The sequence below is a fragment of the Eumetopias jubatus genome, unplaced genomic scaffold, assembly GCF_037043125.1.
Source record: "Eumetopias jubatus isolate StellerSeaLion01/CBP00866 unplaced genomic scaffold, mEumJub1_p1.0 scaffold_5, whole genome shotgun sequence".
Classification (NCBI taxonomy): domain Eukaryota; kingdom Metazoa; phylum Chordata; class Mammalia; order Carnivora; family Otariidae; genus Eumetopias; species Eumetopias jubatus.
In genome coordinates, this window is record NW_028274811.1 from 101,979,367 (window position 1) to 102,003,287 (window position 23,921).

The following is a 23,921-nucleotide window of genomic DNA, read 5'->3' on the forward strand; positions in this document are numbered from 1 at the left end:
GATTATAAATATTTTAGAAATCAAGCAATGAACATGAACTTTATCCACAGAGCTAGTATTTCTAAAACTGCAGTCTGCCTGGTACTATTGGAAAGTAAGGTAAATTTAGTGGTGTGTGGGCTTTTTATTTTAATATTTGTGTATTTCTTATAATAGAAATCAGGAAACTATAACTAGCACATGGAATCCTAGCCTAAAAGGTGAGTTAAAGACAAAAAGAAAGTAAATAATATTTAATGTTCATGGGTTTACCAAAAACTTATGGGGATATTTCATGAAACACTGATGTTTGCACTCCTAAAGAAAATATGGAAGCTTTAAAGGTATTCTGACAGAGGAAGAATGTGATATATTCTTTTTGATTCAGGATGATGGCATTTGGATCATAGGTTCTCCTACGAAACTTATTTGCCCATTTTCCTAGCCCACATTTCAGGATGAGAACATGAAGGAACAAAGTTCTGCTTGATACTAAAAATCATGTAGATAATTTGGTGAACTGGCAATGGCAACATGATCAGAAAGAGCAAAGTCTTCTACTTGGGAGTAAACAATGAGCAATGGGAATATACATAATAGAATTCTGCATTGCTTATTAAATGGAGAGAAATTTTATAGTTTTATCAAATAATTGTCACAAGCAATCAATTCTACAATTGCTACTAATCAACAACTCTAAGCAAGCCACCATCCTAATATCATGGATACAAATATGATTAAAACAAGGCTTCTGTTGTGAAATTTGTAACTTATTGGAATGAGGGGGCAGAAATAAAAAATGCCTAAGCAACACAAGGCAGAAATTATGTTTTTATAAGGTGGGTGAAAATGCTCCGAGGAAGAGTTAATGAAATAATGATGATAATAATAAGTATTAATAATAATGCCTTCCAATTACAGAGTCCTTTCTATGTTCCAGGCAAAATTTTAAGCATTTTTAATGGAGTATCTTACTTAATCCTCAGAGCAACCCTGCAACACTGGTGACATTGAGCTTAGATATATTAAATAATAATACAAGCCAATATTCAAACTTGAGCTGTCTGACTCCAAGAGGACACATAATTTAATAATTGCTCCAAATTGTTTTGGTGGTAAGGTAAGTAAAGGCCTCATTGAAGAGGTGCTGTGCTTTTCAGCCTTAAAGACATAAAGAAGGTAAGGATGAGTTGAGAAGCCATTCAAAAGAGAAAGACTAAGATTCCGTTTGTTTATAGGATTGGCTTGTTATATTCAAGAAAACATAGATGGATTAGTTCTGTCATCAGATAGGAAATTATGGAAAACAAAGCTGGAAAGTTCCTGAGGTCAGGTGCTTGCATATTAGGAACAGTAGCTTGTGCTAACTGACCTACTAAATTCTTGAAACATGGTGACAGTCATGTGTCCAGAAGACCCACTGGGCCACAGTGGGAATAAAATAGCGTAATAATTAAGAGCATGAGTCTAGGAACAAGCCATGTGAACTTACAGTCCTGCAGTAAATGAGCCTCTAGAAGTCTGTTTCCTCATCCACAACTACATCTTGGGTATTGATGTGTAGTAAATAGGACCACGGTTATGAGAATTCAAGTAGGTTGTTTAGATAAAGGTTTGCTACAGTGTGTGTAGTTAGTGCTCAGTAAGTGCTAGCCTTTATGATTAATATGTAAAAGACAGACTGTGGAAGGGAGAGACTGACAGCAGGGACATAACCTTAATAGGCTACCAACACAGTCCAGATGAGAACAGACAAAATCCTGAACTAGGACAGTGGCGATGGCAAGTGAAAAGAGGACAGTTACACAAGATGCTTCAGAGGCATAAGTGCCTTTGTGATTCATTAGAGGTGGGAGGTAGAGACGACTCTGAGTGTTCACGCCTGGCTCACTGGGACAATGATGGTGCTCTTCCCAGATGCAGAGCAATTATGAAGACATGATGGTTTGGAGGAGAAATCATGGATCCAGAATTCATTTTGATATATTGACTATGAACTAAAGGTGTTCTTCAAGTCTTATCAGTGTACCACCAAGGCAATATTTTTCTCAAACATGACACAGATAGGACTGGTGGTAAACAAGATGGTTCAGGTGGTGGATGCAAAGATTGTCAAGTAGCACTGATTTACATGGTGAGAAGATTCTTTCCTGTAATGGTCATTCTACTCTTCTGTTTACATCAGTGAATTGTTTTGCTCTGGTACCAGCTGCACTTTCCCATTTCTCTAATACCTTTCTTTCTCTCTTTTCTAATATACTTAATCTGCAGAGCACAGATATATGCACTTAAAATTTAAGAACATTTGTTTGCTTTTCATTATATTTTTGTATCAACTGTTATCGTGTCAGATGCCTCTGCTTTTCCAGTTATGGTCCTAATATAAGGAAACAGCAGTAGAGTCGCCACTTGGATATAACAAAGTCATGAGAGGTGGGCTTAAATGAATGAAGTTTAGAAATCCCTGCAGTAAGCTAGGTCAGATTTTAGGCAATATTCTCACTCAGTATTGACCAAGGCTTTTTAAAAGGATATACATTTACTGTAAGTCTAGGAGAAAAATCACATTGTAAGAAGGTTAAGACTTAAAAGGAGTATAAATTTGATCTTCTAATAATTTCCCAAGAAAGTTTTCTTAATAACTTCCTAGTAGGTAGTAACTAGTTATGGAGCTCTGCTTTGAAGGTAAAATGGCATCAGAAATCGAACAAATGTTCGTGCAGAAACTTCCAGTCATTACAAAGTCAACTATCACAAGAATCAGGCTGCCTCTTAGCACTGGTGTTAAGTTTCCGTTCAGTCCTTTCTCTTCACAGATGCAATTGAAATGGTACTGCACCTAAAATACAAACCAGCAAAAGCCAGAAGTGGATAAGACCAACAGGGAGGCTAACCACCGTATTTAAAATTCACAAAGAGTTGATGCAATCAATTAAATGATGCTCCTCAATATTAAATCTGATATCAATGAAGTTTTGCTTTGATTTCCTCAGGAAGATTAATAACTTTGTGACACCTTGGTAATTTTTCTTGCCATGCCTTAAGTAAGTACATCATTTTCTTCTGGAAATCTCTCTTAATAGACAGTAAATACTCTAGATTGGGGAGGGAATGATACTAGCCCTGTGATATAAAGCCAACCCATCCCTCACTGCCATTTGATTTTATTGCCCCTCTAGGCTCAAATGACTAAAAAGACCTGGTAGTCATTGATTTTTGGGTTCTGTTTTAGGGTGCTGGAATAATTACAGAAATAGGAATATACAACACAGTTTAATGCCCAATTTCTCTTTCTGGAAGCATGCAGACTTAGAGATTATTTTTACACATGTTCTTCTTTTCACAGATGGAAAACCAGTTCTAAGGCAATCCTGAATCTTTTTTGGGGACCAAATAAAAGACTGTTCTAGTACTTGATGTTCAGGATTTGCAGCGAATAAGGGAACAGAAGGCCACTTTTCAAAAATATACTCAAGTATTTCTTTGACCTTCTTTTATATTCTTTTTGCAAATTAAGAGAATTGAGAAATCTGCAAACACTGTTGATAACAAGTGTTAGGACCAGATAGCTCTGATGTGGAGGATAATGGTTATGAAGATATAATCTTAAATTTCTATTTTTTGATTTTCTTCTCTATGTATAGTAGACCAAGGCCCTATTCCAAATCAGTCAACACAAAAATAGGTCCTATGAATTTCAGGAAAGAAAAAAAAATCAGGTATGCTGCAAATAAGTCAACAGAAAACAGCTCAACTCACAGAAATACATTATCAAAATACATGTCTTGATATTAAGCTGAGAACACGATGTTTATATTTGAAACAGGGACATAATTAGATTCACATAATTTTAAAAGGAATAGCTCGAGGGTTTTGCAGAGGGTTTATACGAGCCACCCATGAGACAGATCAGGTCTGGAAATATGTTTAAATAACACCACATGGGTTTTTAAATCAATTCAATTAATACCATTAAAAATCATTATATTTGATATAAAAATAAAGATTTTTAGCTTCTTGGGCACCTGCATGGCTCAGCTGGTTAAGCCACTGCCTTTGGCTTAGGTCATGATCCTGGAGTCCCAGGATCAAGTCCCACATCGCATTGGGCTCCCTGCTCAGCAGGAAGTCTACTTTTCCCTCTGACGCTCCCCCCTGTCATGCTCTCTCTCTCTCTCAAATAAATAAATAAAATCTTAAAAAAAAATTTAGCTTCTCTTAAGAAATCTGAAGTCCTGACCACATTAGGTCCCATACACATCTGAGAATTATAATTAATATTAGTAAAAGCTACTATTTATTGAATGCTAAGTGCCAGGTATCATTCTAAGCATTTTCCTTTTATTTTCCCCTTCACACACATAGTATACCTGTGATACAGGTCTTTTTGTCCACATTAGATATCTGGGAGAGTTGATCCCTGAGAAATACAGTAATTTTCTCAAAATCTATAGGTGGTAACTGATAGATTTGGGATTTAAAACCAGGCCTGTCCCATATCCATGATGTAGGCAATTCAAAATGTTAAATTACTGAATGCCAAATCAGTCCATATCCAGTATTATCACATTTCTGTGTTTGTAGAAAGTTAATGTTCCTTGTGTGATTACTTTAAATGCTATTTCAATATACCATGAAACCTATTCCCTAAAAGAAACATTACACCTACACCTCATAAATATTTTCTGCTTTTAAAATAATTGCTACTCCTTTTTGCTTAAAGAAATTACACAAATAATTTACTAATCCAATTTTAATCCATTTTGCTTCAAAATGATAGAATCCATTTATATTTATTATGCTAAAATACCAATTATAATTTTCTCTGGTAAATTAAAACACTTCACTTAATTTTATTCATAGCATTTGTAGACAGGTATTGAAAAGCCTTCTGAATTATATATATCCCAGAATTTTAACTCCGGAAGGGTCACTTAAAATTCAAGTGCATCTTACCAGAAGTTGTCTTCACTACTTCAGTGGTATTTCTCAGTCCAACAAATGAAAATTGATAAAGTCTCCAAGATCTTGTGTCACCCACTTCAACAGAACTACGCTTCCATTGGTAGACAATTTCTTCACGTGGATAGCCATCTGCCATTAGACGGGAAAGCACACATTTAAAATTATTTATAAGTGAACGTATGTAGCAACCACCTTCTATGAACAAGACACTGAGATAGGTGTGATAGAGACTGACTTATAAATTAGAAGATCCTGAACTAAAGAATCTCACAATAGAAGAAATAAATACAATGACATTTTCTCCCAACAGGAATTTTAAAAACTATGAGGTCAAAATTACCCTTAAAGTCACTTAATTTGCATAGACAGTATATTATACATGGTTTCACGTATACTTAATATTCATACTTTACATTGTCTAGGGTAAGATATAAAAAGTAGCAAATATATAAGCAATAGAATAGTCATCATGCACAGGTATTATTTCATGATGAAGAAGAATTAACAGGGCAAGGTATTGAGCATCATGCAGAAACAGAAAATAACAGGAGAGGAGCAGACTCAAATGCCTCACCAGGGCATGCCCTTGGAGTGGAAGGTGACTGGGAAAAATAACCTCAACTACTTACATTATTCTCTCTTTCTCAATTTGTTGGGACTTCATTTTAATATATGTAGAAATTCTACTTACTACAATTAAGACCAGTAAAGTAGAAATGCCCAGGGGAAGATACCAATGAGTACTATGTAGATTCTGAAGAAGTCAATCATGTTCAGCCAAGAGAACAGAAAGTCATCTTTTAAGAGATATTGTACTGACAATGTAGTGGTTATCAGTACCATTTGCTGGCCATAATACCCTATAAAAGTTTCTTCATTTTTTTTCCTAAATTATTTGTTTCTTTATGGGGATCAGGGCAGTACTTTTTTCATGAAACTGATGGTCAATATATATTTGTTGAATGGATAAACATTATTAAGTTAATTGTAGAATAAACTCAAGTATGGGTGCCAGTCTGGCTCAGTAAGTAGAGCATGTGACTCTTGATCTTGGAATTGTAAATTCAAGCCCCCTGTTGGGGGTAGAGATTACTTAAAATAAAATCTTAAAAAAAATAAAACTCAAAATAAACTCAAGTAAAAATAGATAAATAGATAAACAAAACTAGACATTGTCTAAACTATTTGTCTACTAATAATGCAATATAAACCTAAGTCTTAATTATGGAGGCTGATTGACTACTTGGAATAAAATCCCTATGTGTCTTCCTTTTCTTTTCTTTTGGTCCAAGTAGTTGTGTATTATGTGTTTATTGACTAAGATGAAAGAAAAAGAAAGCATGATCCCCAGATTGGCATGGAACAGGGGAAGGTGGGGCAGAATGTGCTGAAAACTGAGAAAAAGAATGATGATGTTAGGAAACTTCCTATGGAGAACACGTAGGTGATTTAACTTTTTTGAGAGCAATAAGTAACATTAAGTTGTGTTTGGGTTCAGAAGACAGTTGTCCATCAGTGACCTAAAGACACAGAAATCACCAGTTCTTAAATTTTAGCTCAGAAAAGGAGTGGACCCAGTTGGAAATTAAAAGAAAAGAAGTCTAATCTCCCAAAGCTTGGGGAAGATTTTACTTAAAAATATTCCATCCTTGGATAAAGTAAAACGTATGAAATAAGATGCATAATGGGAACTTTTTAAAATACATATGATATACAGTGATATTTTTCCTCGAGTTCATTCTGGAATTGATGTAATGATGAACAGATGATTGTTTCTCTCATCACTGATTTTTTTTTAAATATAGTTATTATGACTTAGTTGGCTCCTATGAGTCTCTGTCACTTCCTGCCTGAGAAATTCTATTTATAGAAATATAAACTTAAAACTCATAATCAGGGGCACCTGGGTGGCTCAGTCGTTAAGCGTCTGCCTTCGGCTCAGGTCATGATCTCAGGGTCCTGGGATTGAGCCCCGCATCGGGCTCCCTGCTCGGCGGGAAGCCTGCTTCTCCCTCTCCCACTCCCCCTGCTTGTGTTCCCTCTCTCGCTGTGTCTCTCTCTGTCAAATAAATAAAATCTTTAAAAAAAAAAAAACTCATAATCAGTTTTTCATTCTGCCTAGCATGCCTAGTTGGCAGACCAAAAATAAGGAAGAGATGAGAAACCTAAACGAGTGTTGAACAAAAACTCAGGCAAACATCTGCGGGAAACTGAAGCTTGGTTTTGGTTCAGGCAGGAAATACCTACAAAGGTTACTAAAGCTTAATTTGTTTCAGAATCATCATGGATCATCTTGGTATATAGTCTATTATCTGATAATAATAACAATCAATAAAATTAATAGAGCTTTTTAGTGAATCTTAATGTGTGTGAGGTAGCATACCAAGCATTTTACACATATTACATCAACAAAACAATATTGTGGTGAGGCAGGTCTCATAATCTCTATTGGGCACCTAAGAATGTGGACTCACTGGAAGATTTAGTAATTTGTTCAAGACCACAGTGATGGAGTAGGGATTTGAACTAGACCCATAAGACACCAAAAAATTAGTCTTTTACTCACTGGTAAATAACTAGTTCTAGATATTGCTTGAACTCCAGATGGAGAAGGTAAATTTCAATTTTGCTATCTTTAACAGGTATTACTGAAATTGAAATAAGCAAATGACACTGTTGAATCTATGTATCTCCTGATGTGTAAGGGAGAAAATAAGTAGCAAATATTTTGCTACTCTCTTCTCCTGCACCTATGGGGGCAGTGGCGGGGGGGTGGGGGTGGTGGTGGGTGGTGGGAGGAACAGGGAGGGATAGGGGCAGGGAATAAGGATGTAAAATCCACCATTATACCTTTCCTTTGTGGCCAGGCCTGGTTTTATAATCCTTGAAAAATGTCTTCAGGCAGCCACTGCAAATATATTAAAATTTTATACACCAGTGAAGCCTACTTGTAATTTCTGATAAAATAGATCCTTTTTGCAGGTATCACTCTAATAGGAATAAACTGGTATGATGATGAAAGTAACTGTCAAAATTTTCAAAGTCAACAAAATTGCTTGATTCTGCATTCTCTAGGAGTCTCCCAATTAGTTGGCATTGCAATTAGAAAACTGTTGGTGAGAGAGGATACAGAATACATAATACAGAATGAGATTACTTACAGCTGGAGAACTCCAAGGGGCAGGAATGTTCGTCCATCGGAAAATTGTGTAACTGCAACTGGCACTCTGCATCAATTGTCAACCTAAATAGAAAGATATGAAACCTAAATAGAAATCATTTAGACATAGTTTTAAGAATATACATTAGTACAATTTTTAATGACTATTCTTCATCTTTGTTGCTTGAGAATATATCTCATATTATTATCGATAATACAAGGTGATTCTCCCTGAAGAAACCTGCCAAGTCCAGGAGAAAATTACTCAAGACTTAATGTAGACCATTTTCACAGACCAATCAATAGGATTTCATTGACAGCAACTCCATTTTTTCCAAAATTTATGATCAGATAATTTTTTTGGCAAATTAATTGCACACATGAGATTGTTTGGTGAGTATATTTAACAACAATTTTAAGAACTTAAGCTCATTTGCTGTTTGCATGTAAATGAATGCTGATAAATTCTCAGCTCTTATCTGCTAATTAAAGCAGAACCTTCTGTTTTTAATACTTGTTAGCTGTTAGATTTAAATTACTATATGTGACTTTTAAAATACTTATATTTCACAATGGAGTATTATGCATTCTGATAATGGAACACTGTGAAGCCATAAATAGGATGTTATAGAGTAGAAGAATATTTAATGGTAAACAAGAAATGTTAAATACACATACACAGACATTAGAAAAATGTTTGCCAGTGAATCTCAATTAGTTTGCATCTGGGTGCTTATTAAAGATACAGATTTCTGGATCTCAGTATGGGCTGGGACTCTAGGAGGGAAAAAATTTAATGGAGTTCCAGATGTTTTGACCATCTTTGGAGAAGTAGAACTATACTCTAAAATTGTAATGGTGATGGCCTGATGATTTTTAAGATTTCTTATTTGTTAGCTATATATCTTACAGGTATTAATCTTGAAGGAAAAAAATTATAAACATTTATTTATTTTAAAAGATTTTACAATTCAGCATAATTTTTAATTGGAGAGATTTCATTTTTCTATGGTATAATAGGACAGTTACTGATCTTAAACATAAATAATTAATATTGAGCCTTTAATAATCTATGTGGCACTGGGTATGGCAAATTGTTCTCTAATTTAGTAAGTGTTATTATGGCTTTATTGTACTTGAACTTGTCCAAAGTCACAAAGCTAGCAGCACAGTTGAGATTTGAGCCCAAGACTATTTGTGTCCAAAGCCAAAGGTTTTAATCATTGTCACTCAATAATTACATGCTCTTCCAAAGAAAAGGTTAGTTTCATTCATAAGTGAAATGACAATTAAATTTGATATTTTATTATTTTCAAATTAAACTGGAATTATTAAATTGAAAATAATTTAGAGATTGCAAAGACAGATACATATATGTTATCTCTGCACACACAAATTTCGTTACTTATTATAGATTAGCAACAAGAATAAAATCATCTCTCTCTGTAGTTCACAACTCATTCAAACTTTGAATCTCATGAGTGGCATTTTTGAGGTGGTTTCCATAATTAAATATTGTATAGAGATTCTACAAATTAATAGAAATGAAAAAATGAGTGTAGTTATGAGAACAATCAAGGGACTTGGGATAGTGTGAGTGACTTAATATTTCAAAAGCAAGACTGACTCTGATTTATCAAACTTTGATTTCCACTAGATTCTAATTTCAGTCATTACTTTCTCTCTCACATTTAATGAAACCCATGAAGAATACAAACTATATGTCATGAATTTCTTTTATAATTATGGCCAATTTTCCTAGTTACTGACATAACTCTGATATAGGTTTTGGAGCCATTTAAAGTATTTTATTTTGCATGCCAAGTGTTATATAAGGAATAAAGTACATGCCACAAGAGTTTTTAAAAGGAATCATTTTGAAGCTAGAAGTTCCAGGGTCCTAAGATCTAGAAGAATCATATTATCCATAATTTTTACTGAAAATATATATGAATAATTTCAATATCTGTTGTGCTTACTATATATCAGGCTGCATGTGAAGCATTTTACATATTGGCCCATTTAGTCCTTATAATAATACTATAAGAATCATTATCTCTATTTTATTTTATTTTTTATAGAAATTAAAGAAATGAAAAGAGTTTGCTCAGACTTGTCTTGGATGGGGGCATGAACCATGGGGGTGGTGGGTACCTCTTTTCCAATAATCTCCATCAATTCCTACCTAATTTCTTTAAATAAAGATGTAACCAAGTAAAAACATCAAACTTACTAATAAAACTTTGAGATACATCTTCTGGCACCAAGACCCCTGCAACAAGATAGCTGCCCCTAAGTCCTCTATATACAAATTCTGAAGAGTTGCCCTAATTCATACAGATAGTAAGATATAGGTCTAAGAACCAAAGCCAGATTTGTCTGGTTCTTAAGTCTATGTACTAATCTATTATGTTGTTTAATAATATACTCTCACCCATGAAAAACCTCAACATCAAAATATTTTAAATGCATGTAAGTATTAAGCGCTAAGATAATGGCATACAGTAATTTAAGTAGAAAATCTCTCAACTGTTACTTATCATTTAAGTTCAGAAAATAAAAGATATCTTCTTCAAATTATCCCTAAAGAAGTCTATTTCCAAAATAGCCAGTAAATTAAGTCAAATAGCCTATCAGTATAGAGCAGAGTGGGTGCTGGGAGATAGAACTCATTGTACTTGCTATTGTGCAGCTAAAAGACAAGGAGGTACCAGGAGACCTCCACACCAAAATTTCTCCTTTAGCAATGGTTTCCTTGGAAACAGAGACATTTCCAAGCATAACAACTAGTGGTCCCAAGGATAACTGTCTGTATTTTCGTTTCCTTATTTTAAAGTAGCAGAACACATAGGCAAAAGCCAAGACTGGTGCAAAAATCAGGTAACCTTATAAAGGCAAGGGAAATTTCATGTCCCTGAAAGAAAACAGAGTTCTCACATCAGTCACAGAAAATAAAATTCTACCTATGATTTGAAAAGCTCGTTGATAAGAGAAAGAAAAGCAAATTTTGTACTATCACATACTATTTTGATCACACATGCCCACCCTGATGTAGGTTTGAAATTTTTTTCATTCCTCTTGTTTTAAGAGTGTGTAGTTGATCTTTGTTTTATTCCCAGAGATTACTCCTTTCCTTTTTCAGAAGCATACCTTAAGGTGTAGAGCACTCGACCATCATTCCAAATTCTCAGCATCCTATTAGGGGTGGTTATCCAGTGTGCATCAGCCTTTTTGGAGTTTCTGAAGAAAGTGTCTGGAATCCAGATTTTCCCTACCATGTTGCTATTCAATCGGAGGACTTTAATGGTGCTGTTAAATTTCAGACGTCTGTCATACCATGTCTGGGCAAAAAATATGTCAATTGTATATTCCTGTAATTTTTTTAAAAAAAAAGGTGAAATAGAACATTTTTAACACAGAATTGTATTGTAGACCATTTGTTTATATTTATCATTTGTATTCTCACTGCCAATACAAAGCAAAGCTACTTTAGTTTTGAATAATTCAAAAGAAAGCAAAAGCTTTGCTAAGGAGACACACCCATCTTTTCTAGACAAATTGATATTTTTATGAAAAAATAGACCTGTTTAGATGAATTCCAGCAAAAGATCATAGTTGTAATATAATCATTTGCATTCTGTGTCTCTAGATCAGTTTCTCATGTTAATTTGGGCCAGCTCATTCTTTGTTGTGGGGGCTGTGTTGTGTACTTCAGAATGCTTAGTAGCATTCTTAGCCTCTACCCACTAGATGCCAGTAACACAAACACCACACCACCACCCCCAAGCCCCTGCATATTGTGACAGGTAAAAATATCTCCAGACATTGCCACATGTATCTCTAGGAAAACAATAACTCAGGTTCAGAATTCACTGCTAAAGAGTGTAGGAAGTCCATACTATTCAAAACAATCTTAAACTGGAGCTCTGGAGCTCAGTTGCCTCATAATAAAATTGGGATCTTTAAGAACCTGTCTTGTTGGGATGTATGGGTGGCTCAGTTAGTTAACCAACTGCTTTTGACTCAGGTCATGATCCCAGGGTCCTTGGATCGGGTCCTGCATCGGGCTCCCTGCTCAGCAGAGAGTCTGCTTCTCCCTCTGTCTGCTGCTCCCCCTGCTTGAGTTCTCTCTCTCTCACCCTCTGACAAATAAATAAAATATTAAAAAAAACAAAACACCTGTTTTGTTAGGTAGTGTGAAGATGGAAAAGGGGAATGCACATCAAGTAGTTTGTGTCGTGTTTGGCAGATAGCAAACACCAAATGTAAGGTAACTTCTCAAAATTTGTTACTATATAGTTGTCCTTTTCTCCAAATAAGAGGAAATTAATCAATTAAAAAATAGTCTTTACTACTAACCACATCACAAAGCACATTCACAAAGTGCTGTGATGAGCAATGACTTTATAATGATTACCCTCAAATATATATCACTAAAGTGGCAAGTGATTGACTTCAATCAAAGAGAAGTAAAGTGTCATGTGAATTCAGACCACAGACCTGGAGACAGAACACTCAAGTTCTGGTTTGTCATATTTAGATATTATTTAACATTGTATAACTTGATTTTAATGATGTCCATAAATGAGAAAATTGAAGAAAAAATTCAGTGTACTTAGAATATGAGAGCTGGGCAATGAGAATCATCCATATTACATACATTACACCTTCAAAACACAGCCTGTCAGGATCAGACCAGAATCTTCTTCCTTTGCCTCATTTGCATTGTTCTGTGCTATTTCTTTGCACCTCCCTGCTGTGTTGTCTTATTGTAACCAACTATATTTCCACTAGCGTAAGTCTTATCACTTTGTTCACCACTTAGTTCCATATTTGTAGTCTACGAACAGTAAGAAGGGAACTTATTTTACGAAATTCTTTGTCAACTAGTTAGTGATGTGCCGGTAGGTAAAGTAATTAAATAGCTTCTGATCTACATTTTGGCAAGAAGAAAAAAAAATACACATACACACAAAAATAAAAGCTTTAAGGTTCATTGAACCAGCATTTCATAAAATGTGGTCCTGGGATAGCAGTTCTGGGAACTAATATCCCTGAAATTAAAAGTTCTAATTAAATAAACTATCCATATAGCTTTTTCTTAAATATTTATAATTTGCATTAGAATGCTAAATATACTGAAAATTTTAGTTATAAGGAGGACCTGTGTTGGTATTTCTTTAATGGTTTACTTGCATGGTGTATGCAGGTGGTGGTAGACTTTTTTTTATCACCCCGAATGAGAACACTTAGAGTTTCTCATCTCCCTGACTCAACAGAGCGTCCTTACTGCTACTTGGTAAACACTATTTCAAAATTATACTATGACTATGTTATGTTTGTTAATGTTATGTTATGTTATAGTATGTTCTACTTTATTCTAGACTCCAATCTAGTTTCTTATTTTCAGATTCAGACAGAACAAAGCTATATTTATTGTTACATCTAATCCACTATTTCTTCTGATAAATAATTCCAGTTTGAAACAAACTATGCCTTCTCCATACCATCAAATTCTAAAAATTATGGACTACTGTATTTTATTTTCTAGTAAGCTATACTTACCAAGTAAGCAATGATTGTTGAATTTTAAAAGTATATCATTTTTACAAAAAGTAGTTTATATACATATGATCACACTTAGTTCTCATAACAAATTATAAAAAATAATTATCTTTATATTACAATAGAGAAAAAAGAATCTGAAATATTGTCTCTCCCTTATGAATTTTTTTGTCAGCATATTCTTTGCTATTTTTATGATGCCACATCTCCTCTCTAATATGTTAACAAAATAGACAGACTATTAGAAACTTACCATATTGATAGCATTCACGGGACCGATGCTATTCACATACATGTCTGTGTGAATTAATGTCGGTTTCACTGTAAAGAAAATGATAGATATGTGCATGTGGTGAAGCACAACATTTTAATGTTTTAGTGTTATTCTAGAAATACATTTATTTTGCTACATTAGAAGTGATTTATTCACAATTTGGTGTCAGTAACTAATTCACTACATTTAAATAACTATGTTCCAAAAAAAATCTCCTTTTAAGCATGTAAATGCAGTAACTAAGCATTTAGAGTTTGAAACTGATTATCCTTTAAAATTGTGTATTACAATAAACAAATAAGAAAACACTGCTCAGATTTTCTTCAGCCTTCTCTCAGATATCTCAGATATATCTTTAAGCCCTGGAATCTATTTGGGCATGGTAACCTGACTTGACCGATGTAGAAAAAAATAACTACTTAGTGATCTAGAAAAAATATGCTTTAGAAACATGAAATAGACATGAAGAGAAACAAATATTATGAATTGCCCTCTGTTGATTCCTTTCATGACCACTTTATCCTCATACACCTCAGCCAACACAAAATCAATCTTCCTCAATGACTTACTCAATTGTGTGACTCATCAAATAATATGAGGAAACCATATGGAACCCCAGTACACACCTATTAGTCAAAGAGGACTGATATTAAAAAATCATGTAGTATTACATTCATGACCAAATGGATGTGCTCCATTTTCATTTAAGATTTAATGAACAAGGATTCGTATTATCATTCTGTGCTTCAATTCAACAAGTACATTTTTCTCATCTTCATCCACTCTCCCTGAAAGTGCCATGTCATAATTTTCTGTGTTGGACTGAATTCTTCACTAGTCCCTGCATCTATGCCTCTGCTTTCACTCCAATGAGGCTACTTCACTGCCTCTGAACTTCGGGCTTGACCATCTAACTTGTGTTGGCTAATACTACATGGACAAATGAGTACACTAATTCTAATCCCAAGCATTAAACCTTATGTTTGAGCCTCTCCTTTCTGTCTTGCTCTTTGTTATTTTCATGAGAAGGATAATCCTAGCTAGTCTCCTGGTCCCAGGAGTAGAATGAGAATACAGCTTCCTTAAATGAGCAGCTCCAACCTGGCTTAATTTAGATTAGACTGCCCCTGGCAAAGTGCTAAATAAATGCTTTTTATATGTCACTGAGATTTGCAACGGTTTGTGACACAGCAGTAGGTAACTAATATATCCTTTCTTTACCATATTTACTTGTTTGTTTTTGATGTTACTTCATAAAGAAGTTGTCATATTCCTTCTATAAACTTTGTCTAAGATATCTAGGAGAATTTGAATTTCCAGCTCTCATGCCTCGTTTAAAGATTATCGATGCTCTTTCCTCATCTTGCATTTATCAAGGTCCCTCTGACCCCTATGCCTGAATGCTACTTATACATTCTTTATTTTTACAGCATATAATGATCATTTAAGTCTTTCTGGTTATTGAAACATACTCATGTTTTCTTCTAGTGTGGTAGGCACGTTCATTTCTATCTCTACAATATCACAAATTACTTTAACATACCTCCTATATCAGGCCGAAGTTTATTGTCATATCCTTCCAGGAGATTATTTAAGATGACAGTGACATCACCTTCAGGAACTTTTGGAGTCAAGACCCATGTTTTGTTAGAAGCATAATCTTCATAGTCATCATCAGATTTTTGGCTTGTGAGGCTAAGAAACAAAAATATTGGTCAGGAAACATATAGACTATACCCAAGAGGACTTCTCACTCACAGTCCACTGGGGAGAAAGGAGAAATGAACTAGGATTACAGGAATGTATTACAGTGGATGACAGTGAAATTTTTCACTGAGGCTCCATCTAGCTAATTAAACCACACAGATGTAGATTCAAATTTATTAAAGTGTACTCTCCAGTTTTCCAGAATGCTCTGTCTTCCCATCTATAAGTATACCATGTTTTACAAGTGATTTTTGCCTTTCTCATAGTTGATATTCTTCCTGTCCACCTGCCCAACCTCACAAAGGACTTATTAAGAAAAAACTATTTTTGTGAAAATGATGCTTAAATGATGATAATGTAGTCTCAGAATTCAGACATAATGTCTACTTCTTCCTCCCCTAAGAAGTTAACTTGCTTCAACCTATTAATGAAAGTAAGAGACTGATAATTAGATTCACTCCCACAAACCGCCAGACAAGCCTCTCCCCTCTCAATTGAACTACTAAGGAGAACTTTGTCTTGCTGCTTTTTCTTCCCCCAGGGTGTGTGTATGTGTATTTTTTTCCCCTCACTTGCACTGAAAGCAAGGGCGGTTCATTTATCTTCGATTGTTAAGAACCTGGTACTATGAAGAAAAACGTAGCTGCAGACTTTAAACCACTCTTTCTTAGAGCAAAATTTCCTAATCCAGAAACTCATGATAATAGTTAATATACTATAATTGTGTAATTGAAACTGCCTACTTTGAGTGATCTAAAAGCTACATAATATCCTGTGATTCAGTTTTCCATGCCCAAACCTGTCAGGAAACTTCCACAATTAGGGCCAGAAGTTAAGGCTGACTTTGGAAAGATATTGGAATCATACTCATTCATTTTACGTATATAAAAGATATGTATGTGTATGTGTGCATGTATAGATAAACAGATGACTCCATATGGTAGAAGAAAGCTGATTGCATGATTAATCTGGTTTGAGAATGAGCATGGGAGATTGAGTTTTAAGAGTAATCAGTGGCATGGATCAATTTAGTAAGCAAGTAATCTCCTCTTTTATTCCTTTAAAGCTTTATAAAGAGGAACCATTATAAAAACTGAGCCACACATCTGCATCAAACCTCACAGAGCCAGTCATACGTCTGGCACTTCAATTAGCAGAACGACTTTAAACAACATTTAAATTTCATAAACCTCCCATTCAGGGTATGATGGGCCGGACAAAACTTCAAGGAACTCTCAAAGAGAAAGGCTCTGCTGTCGGCAAAGGCCAGGTCTCAGCTAGGGAAATTCTTCTTGGGCCTCAATTCACCATTTCTCTAGAGCATTGCTAAACACTCCCTAATAGAGTTTTCATTCTATGACCTAAATCTCACTAGTTTAAGAAGAAAAAACAGCTCTCTGACCAAGAGATTTTCAAGTCCCTCCAATAACTCAGAAAAGAATGTGGTTGGCCCATTGGATACCATCATTATGGAATTTTACCACCATTTAATTTGTTCATGCAAAAGTGTTTAAAAAAAAAATCTTTCCCTCCCTCTCTCTGAGTCTCTCTCTCTCTGTGTCTCTCTTTCTCTCTCTCCCTCAGACAAATGCACCTTATTGAAGTTTCTTCAAGGGAAGGGAATAGATATTAAATCATTTGGTTCACTCGCTTATAGCAACTCCTCATACTAACAAGTAAATAATCCAAGCATAACGGTGCTGTATTACTGTTACTACCATCATCTGGCAGACTAGGAGGAAAAATACATTAAGTGAAAATACAAGGGATACTTGCTTAGGAGGAATACTACTTTCCAGAATTGCATCAATAAATCTTTTAGAATCATCACCTTTTAGATGCCAAAACAATAAACAAATGGATTATTTCATTTAAAAGTATCAGTGATAGATTTTGTCATAATTGAGGTTGCCTACTTAGCCAGAGAGAGATTAAAAAAATTAAAAAAAAAAAGAGTTGAGAAATTAAGAGTATATACTTTGGAGTTAGAAAATACTGGGTTTGCTTTCTGGATTCATCGTGTTTTACCTCTATCACTTACTATTTTATGACCTGGGGCAAGTTATTTAACCTTGCTAAACTTCACAAAGTTTTCATCTTTAAAATAGAGTTAATGCTAGTATTCATAGCTTATTTTTGTGTAAGGTTAAGATAATGGTTATTAAGTGCTTTGCACAGTGTCTGACACATAGCCCTGAAAATAGGTCTGTTATAATTATTGTTATAAAGTGACCACTGCTAGATTTATAACAACAGCTCCAACCATGTAACTAAAACCTGAATCTGTAGATGCTGCTTTCAGGCTTTTATCTAATATGTGCTGAGAAAAACTAAAAACAGATGTTTTCCAGGAAGAAAAATAATGAACCCCTATATTATAAATAAATTAAGTTTTTATTCTCTAGAGTTTCCCAGCTGAGGTCTAAATTAATGGGGCTGATGCATAATCTGGGATTGTTTCCCGATTTCTTTTTTTTTTTTTTTTTAGATTTTATTTATTTATTTGAGAGAAAGAGACAGAGATAGTGAGAGAGAGCACAAGTGGGGAGGAGAGGGAGAAGCAGGCTCCCTGCAGAGCAAGGAGCCTGATGCGGGACTCAATCCCAGGACCCCGGGATCATGACCTGAGCTGAAGGCAGACACTTAACCGACTGAGCCACCCAGGCACCCTCCAGATTTGTCTTAAAAAAAAGAAAAAAGAGACTCTGAGAAGTCTCAACATTGGCTGTTTCTCTAGAATTCCTTGGAGTCAAGACCTCCTGATTTGTATAGATAGGCTGTCTAGGAATAATGAAGTCTGATCATTAGACAAGACGTTCTGTGGCATTGTCAACCCCATAAGAAGGCCTGGGCAGAAACAGATTGATAATGATTCAAGAAAACAGACTTGATAGTTGAGTGCACTGAGCACAAACATAAAGTTGAACTTCTAGCTAAAGCCAACTATCCGAATGTAACAGCCTTTACAAGTAGTAATCTTATAAAGAGAGAGAACTAAAATTGAAATTCGTCTTAAATTAGCTTACCATAATGAAAAACATTTTTCATAGGCTGAGTGGAAAATTTGTCAAAAACAGTGCCAGAAAAGGTTGTAAAGTTTTCATCTTTGAAAGCTTTTTAAGAAATATAGAAAGCCATCTCCCTGGGACCCTTGGACCAGCAGCATGAGCACTGCTAGAATATTGCTAGAAAAGCAGGACCTTGGGCCCCACCTGAGACACCTGAATCATAATCTTTAACAAATCTTCAAGTGATTCATACGCATATTAACATTTGAGAATCTCAGTCACAGAGTTTTTTTGGGGGGGGGCATCTTTAAAGATACATATTACCAGGTTCCTACTTTAAATCTTGAGTCTCCATGTTGTAAATTAGATTTTTATTTTCATGTTTCCAGTTTTATGCATGATTTGAATTTATGAATTATTACAAACATGTAATAAGCTCATGTTTATAATCAGAAACAAAAGCTGATTTTAAAAAATGGCTTAGAAAAACAAAAGAAATATTTGATAGATGCTCAGTGAGACGTTGTTCTAAATTATATAGAAGAATCTAAATACTTGAATTTTGGTACATATATTGTATGTTTGACACTGAATATTAATCATGCAGTTTATGGAATTTTAAATTTTAATCAATGTATTTCAGATTCCTACAAATTCAATAAAGATCTAAGTTTTGTGGTGGGGGGTGGGTAATCTAGTCACTTTACCATCCCAGGGTAATATAACAGCAAACATTTGGGTGAGATATAAAAACATTTGTCTTTTCATTCAGGTATCTTAAAATCCATTGGTATTTGGCATCATAAAGACGATATATATTTTTTCTTTCTCTGACATAGGTAAGTAGAATAAAAAAATAAAAAATCACTTATTTTTATGTTTAAACTATTTTTAAATAATTAGTGTTTCATTCTTTCATAGTTTCAGTAATATTTTGTTGGTACAAGTTTTAGTTTTATTTTATAGGTGCAATGAGTTATATGCAGGGTATTTTATATGTCAAAATAAATCTCTCAAGATATATAGGTCAGCAAAATGAAACCTTTTGGATCTTTTCTATTAAAAATTCCTATGCATTGGATTTTCTGTTTTGTTAATATTACCTCTACTGGGAATCTCCACTGCTTATATAACCTAATCTCTATTCCTTCCTTTTATCATTTTCAGAGATATCCTTCTACCCCACATTTTCTTCAGACCATAGAATCCAGTGAGAATCCTCATACTCCAAAAGCATCAGTAAGAGAAGAATGTGTTGTTTCTTACCTCGTTATGTTACCCAAGTTTGTTAAGTTCCCAAAACTTGGCCAAACTCCAGTCTAACTGCATGTATTGTCCTTCCTGCTTACAATCTTTTCTCTTCACCTCCCAAAACAATATTTGGCTTGGCTTATTCCTTCTTACTTTTCAACACAAACATCACCTTCACATAGAGGTCATCCCTTATTATCTAACTTTGTCACCCACCCACCCTTCATATGCTCTAGCCAGTCCCTTCATAGCATTTGTTAACAATGTCTATGTATTGATGTTTATTCTATGTCTCCATTACTAGACTACAAGTTCCATGAGTACATGTTTAATTAAGATTTGTGGAAAGAATAAATGTTCTTGTTAACAAGTTTTCCTAAGGTAAATAATAATACCAATGATAGCTACTTTTCAATATTCACTATGTCCTAGGAATAACTTTAAGGACTTCACCTACATTCTCCCACTTAATCCTTAAAACACTGATATTCCTATAATTATCCCCATTTTGCCGATGAAGAAAAACAATGATATTTACCAACAGTCACTTCAGTTTGCCAAAACCAAAATGTTTAACCATTATGCTGCAAGGCTTTGAAAAAGAAAAATTGGGTCCAAGTAATCTGCTACTGTACATTCATCAAAAAATAAGATAATCCAAAATAAATGGTTGCTCAAGCTCATTTTCCTTTAGGACAATAAATTAGTTTATGCCTGAGCTCAGTAAAAGTATGGCATCTTCACACAAAGTTAATAACATTCAAATTTCGTAAGCTTGCTGTTACAGGTACCAATAATTTGATCTCCCCATACTGAGGAATAAAAGCAGAGCTCACAATTTAACTTCACACATGTGATAAACTGTCTTACACTCTTTCTTGGCTTGGAGAGCAATGTACACTGCAGGGCAAGGCATACATATCAACCAGTTCATTTTAAAGGATGTCTTTCAGCCACTGTAAAAAGTAGATTTTGGTAAAAAGTGTTTGAGCAGGTATGAAAGGTGAGTATATGTCTCAAAGGACACAGGGAACTCATAATCTGATCTGATCATGGGATGAGGGGGCTCCACTCTGTATTGTCCAGGAAAACTGGGAGCTCTCTAGGGACACTGCAGTATTCTGTGAACAAGAACACTGGGGTACCAATTAGTCTTTCACATAGGGTCTTTCGTGGCCTATGGGATTCTATACCTCTCAGTAAGGACATGTAAGGAACCTATGTAGAACCTGTTGGGAAAGGTGCTTCTGCTTGTGTGTGTACACATGAATGTGAATTTACAAAAAGAGGAGTGGTACACCAAGGAAATAAATCCCCAAGCCTCAATTCTGATCGTGAATTGTCCTACTTATAATGACTTCCTTAGCTCTTACCAAGTTCAATTTTTTAATATTAGGTTAACAGCTATTGATAAGTATGTTTATTTGACTGAGTCAATTATGAGACATATATCCAATGTGTAAATGCAAATTGTTTATTTTATTAGCAATCACCGGTGTCCTATATCAAATAAGTGGGGTTTTATTACCTAAGATAAATTTCATTGCAAGTATCAGAACATTCAAACCAAATTGGTGGGCACTGACATATATACTCATAAAGCCTAATGTAGGATCAGCTTCACAGTGCTCTAGATAGCTTCACAACTATGGTATTTGAAAACTCAGATTCTTTCCAGTTCACCCTTCTATCCTCCACAGTGTCAGCTTCAACCCAAAGATGGCTTGACTATGCAGTCAAGAGATGCTAACAACAACTCCTTACACCTCCATGCCTCCTTATTTACATCTGTGAAAAGAGATATACTCTTCTAGAAGTTCCTTCATAAAGAAAAGTCCTCAGAGAGTCTAATTCTGTGCATCGCTAGAATATGTATGAATTCATACATATAAAACTGAAATCTATGACTAGAGGAGATTATGTTAATTATTTTGGTCTAATTATCTATCCTGCCATTAGTATCCAAGATAGAAACAGCTTCACAAAAAGCATGAGGATTTCACATATACCCAGTGAAAATTGGGATAATTAATAAAGCAAGGAGGGGAAATGTGGAAAAGACAATCACCACGCTCGTTGGGGTCAAGGGGTGTATACAGGAAAAAGCCATCAATGTGAGGTCTAGGATTATCCCTGAAGTCCATTTTCCTTGGTTAGCCACCTCACCATACTTGTGTTGTTTGTTTTAACCATTCTTTTTTTTTTTTTTAAAGATTTTATTTATTTATTTGAGAGAGAGAGAATGAGAGATAGAGAGCACGAGAGGGAAGAGGGTCAGAGGGAGAAGCAGACTCCCTGCCGAGCAGGGAGCCCGATGCGGGACTCGATCCTGGGACTCCAGGACCATGACCTGAGCCGAAGGCAGTCGCTTAACCAACTGAGCCACCCAGGCGCCCTTGTTTTAACCATTCTTAAATAAAATTGGGAGAATGTGGAGCAAATAGGACTCATTCACTGCTGAAATGAAAACATTTTGTCATTATCTGCTAATGATAATCCCTATTTCATATCCCAAAAAGTCCATCTCTAGATTTATTTCAAAAAGAAACACATGCATATGTCCACTCTAAGACTTGATTAAGAATGTTTAGTTGCATTATTAGTAATAGATATGAACATAAAACAAAACATAACCCAAACAGATGTAAACATAATCCAGTACAATAGATTAATAAAAGATGGTATATTCACATAATAAAATACCATACAACAATACAAGTTGGTGAACTATTGCTAAATTCAGCAACATGAATCTAAAAAAAAAAATTGAGCAAAAGATGCCACACACACACACACACACACACACACACAATGTTTCTGTTTATATAAAATTTAATAAAAGGCAAAATTCAACTATATAGCTGAAAGTCAGGACAATGGTTTCTTTGGGGTAAGAGAAAGAAGAAGAAAATGAGGAAATAAGGGAGGATGTTTACTAGGGTGCTAGCAGTATTTTATTTCCAGTTATGGTTGGGGGTTATATGGATTTAGTGATGACTCACTGAACCATATTTAGGTCTTTCGTACTTTTCTACATTTTACTTCACAACAACAACAACAAAGCATTTAAAAAATGAGGCTTAGGTGTGAGAGTTAAAAGTAGAACATTAGGTTCCTAAGAGCAAGAAACGTTTCTGTCTCCAACAGTGTCATTTTCTGAAAATTTGCCAAAGTGCCTGGCACATAACAAGACACGCAATGAATACTTTCCAAAATACTGGATGAATCAATGAGAGTATGAGTTATTTTTAAAAACTTGTTTGTGAAAATATACATGGAAATGTAGATTCACTCTCTTTAAAAATGTACATATGTAACAATTATAGCTAATATTAAAATGAGTGGCCTACATAACATGCCATCACATGATTGCCATCACCTTCTTCATTGAATGCTATAATGCCTTGTGTGTAAAAACTCAGGTAACATGCACTGAAGATATTTTTGAGAGTTAAAAAGAAAATAAAACCAAGGTTAGCCCCAGAAACTAACTGTCTATAACTGTTTGATAGAATAGAAATAAAAGTGTTGATGCTAAATTGTGATAAGAAATGTCAATGGATACAAGAATTCTTGACATCCAAATGTCAATAGATACAAGGGTATAAATAATGATATTTATAATGATGATTATTAAACTGACAAATCCTAATTTATCCCTTTAGATATAAGGTACTTTTATGTGATCTTTTAATAAGTGATAAAAATAATATTCGGTTTCTTGTTTGTGTACACTTTGCCACAGAGTTGAAGCTATAGCTTCAAAACCTGAATGATCTTGGGAAACTGAGACAGCTCATCTTGCACCTTATATACTGATGTGGAATTTTTTCAAAGGAAGTGGGGCCATAACTATGTTGGTCTCAGGCAACAATTTTTTTTTCTATGATGTAGCAGAACTTAGCCACTGCACTTGTATTATTATTGGACTGCAATAACGCAATGATAGACTAGGCCAATACAATTTGGGCGGCTGCTCTCCCTCATTCCAGAAATACACATGGAGTTTGCA

General features: G+C 34.8%; 1 protein-coding gene across 5 annotated transcripts in view; it reads right to left on the bottom strand.

The window, feature by feature from the left end:
* GABRG2 (gamma-aminobutyric acid type A receptor subunit gamma2) overlaps window positions 1-23,921 on the bottom strand; it is a 102,671-nt gene that overhangs the window by 59,955 nt on the left and 18,795 nt on the right. For 4 of the 5 annotated variants that reach the window (XM_088023685.1, XM_088023683.1, XM_028106642.2 and 1 more), the window contains exons 2-6: window positions 15,487-15,638; window positions 13,923-13,990; window positions 11,255-11,475; window positions 8,106-8,188; window positions 4,936-5,073 (exon numbers count right to left, since the gene is read on the bottom strand). In XM_088023685.1, the coding sequence (XP_087879811.1) occupies window positions 4,936-5,073; window positions 8,106-8,188; window positions 11,255-11,475; window positions 13,923-13,990; window positions 15,487-15,638 (662 nt within the window). The remainder of the gene's footprint in view (window positions 1-4,935; window positions 5,074-8,105; window positions 8,189-11,254; window positions 11,476-13,922; window positions 13,991-15,486; window positions 15,639-23,921) is intronic. The other variant, XM_088023684.1, reaches the window with a different exon arrangement.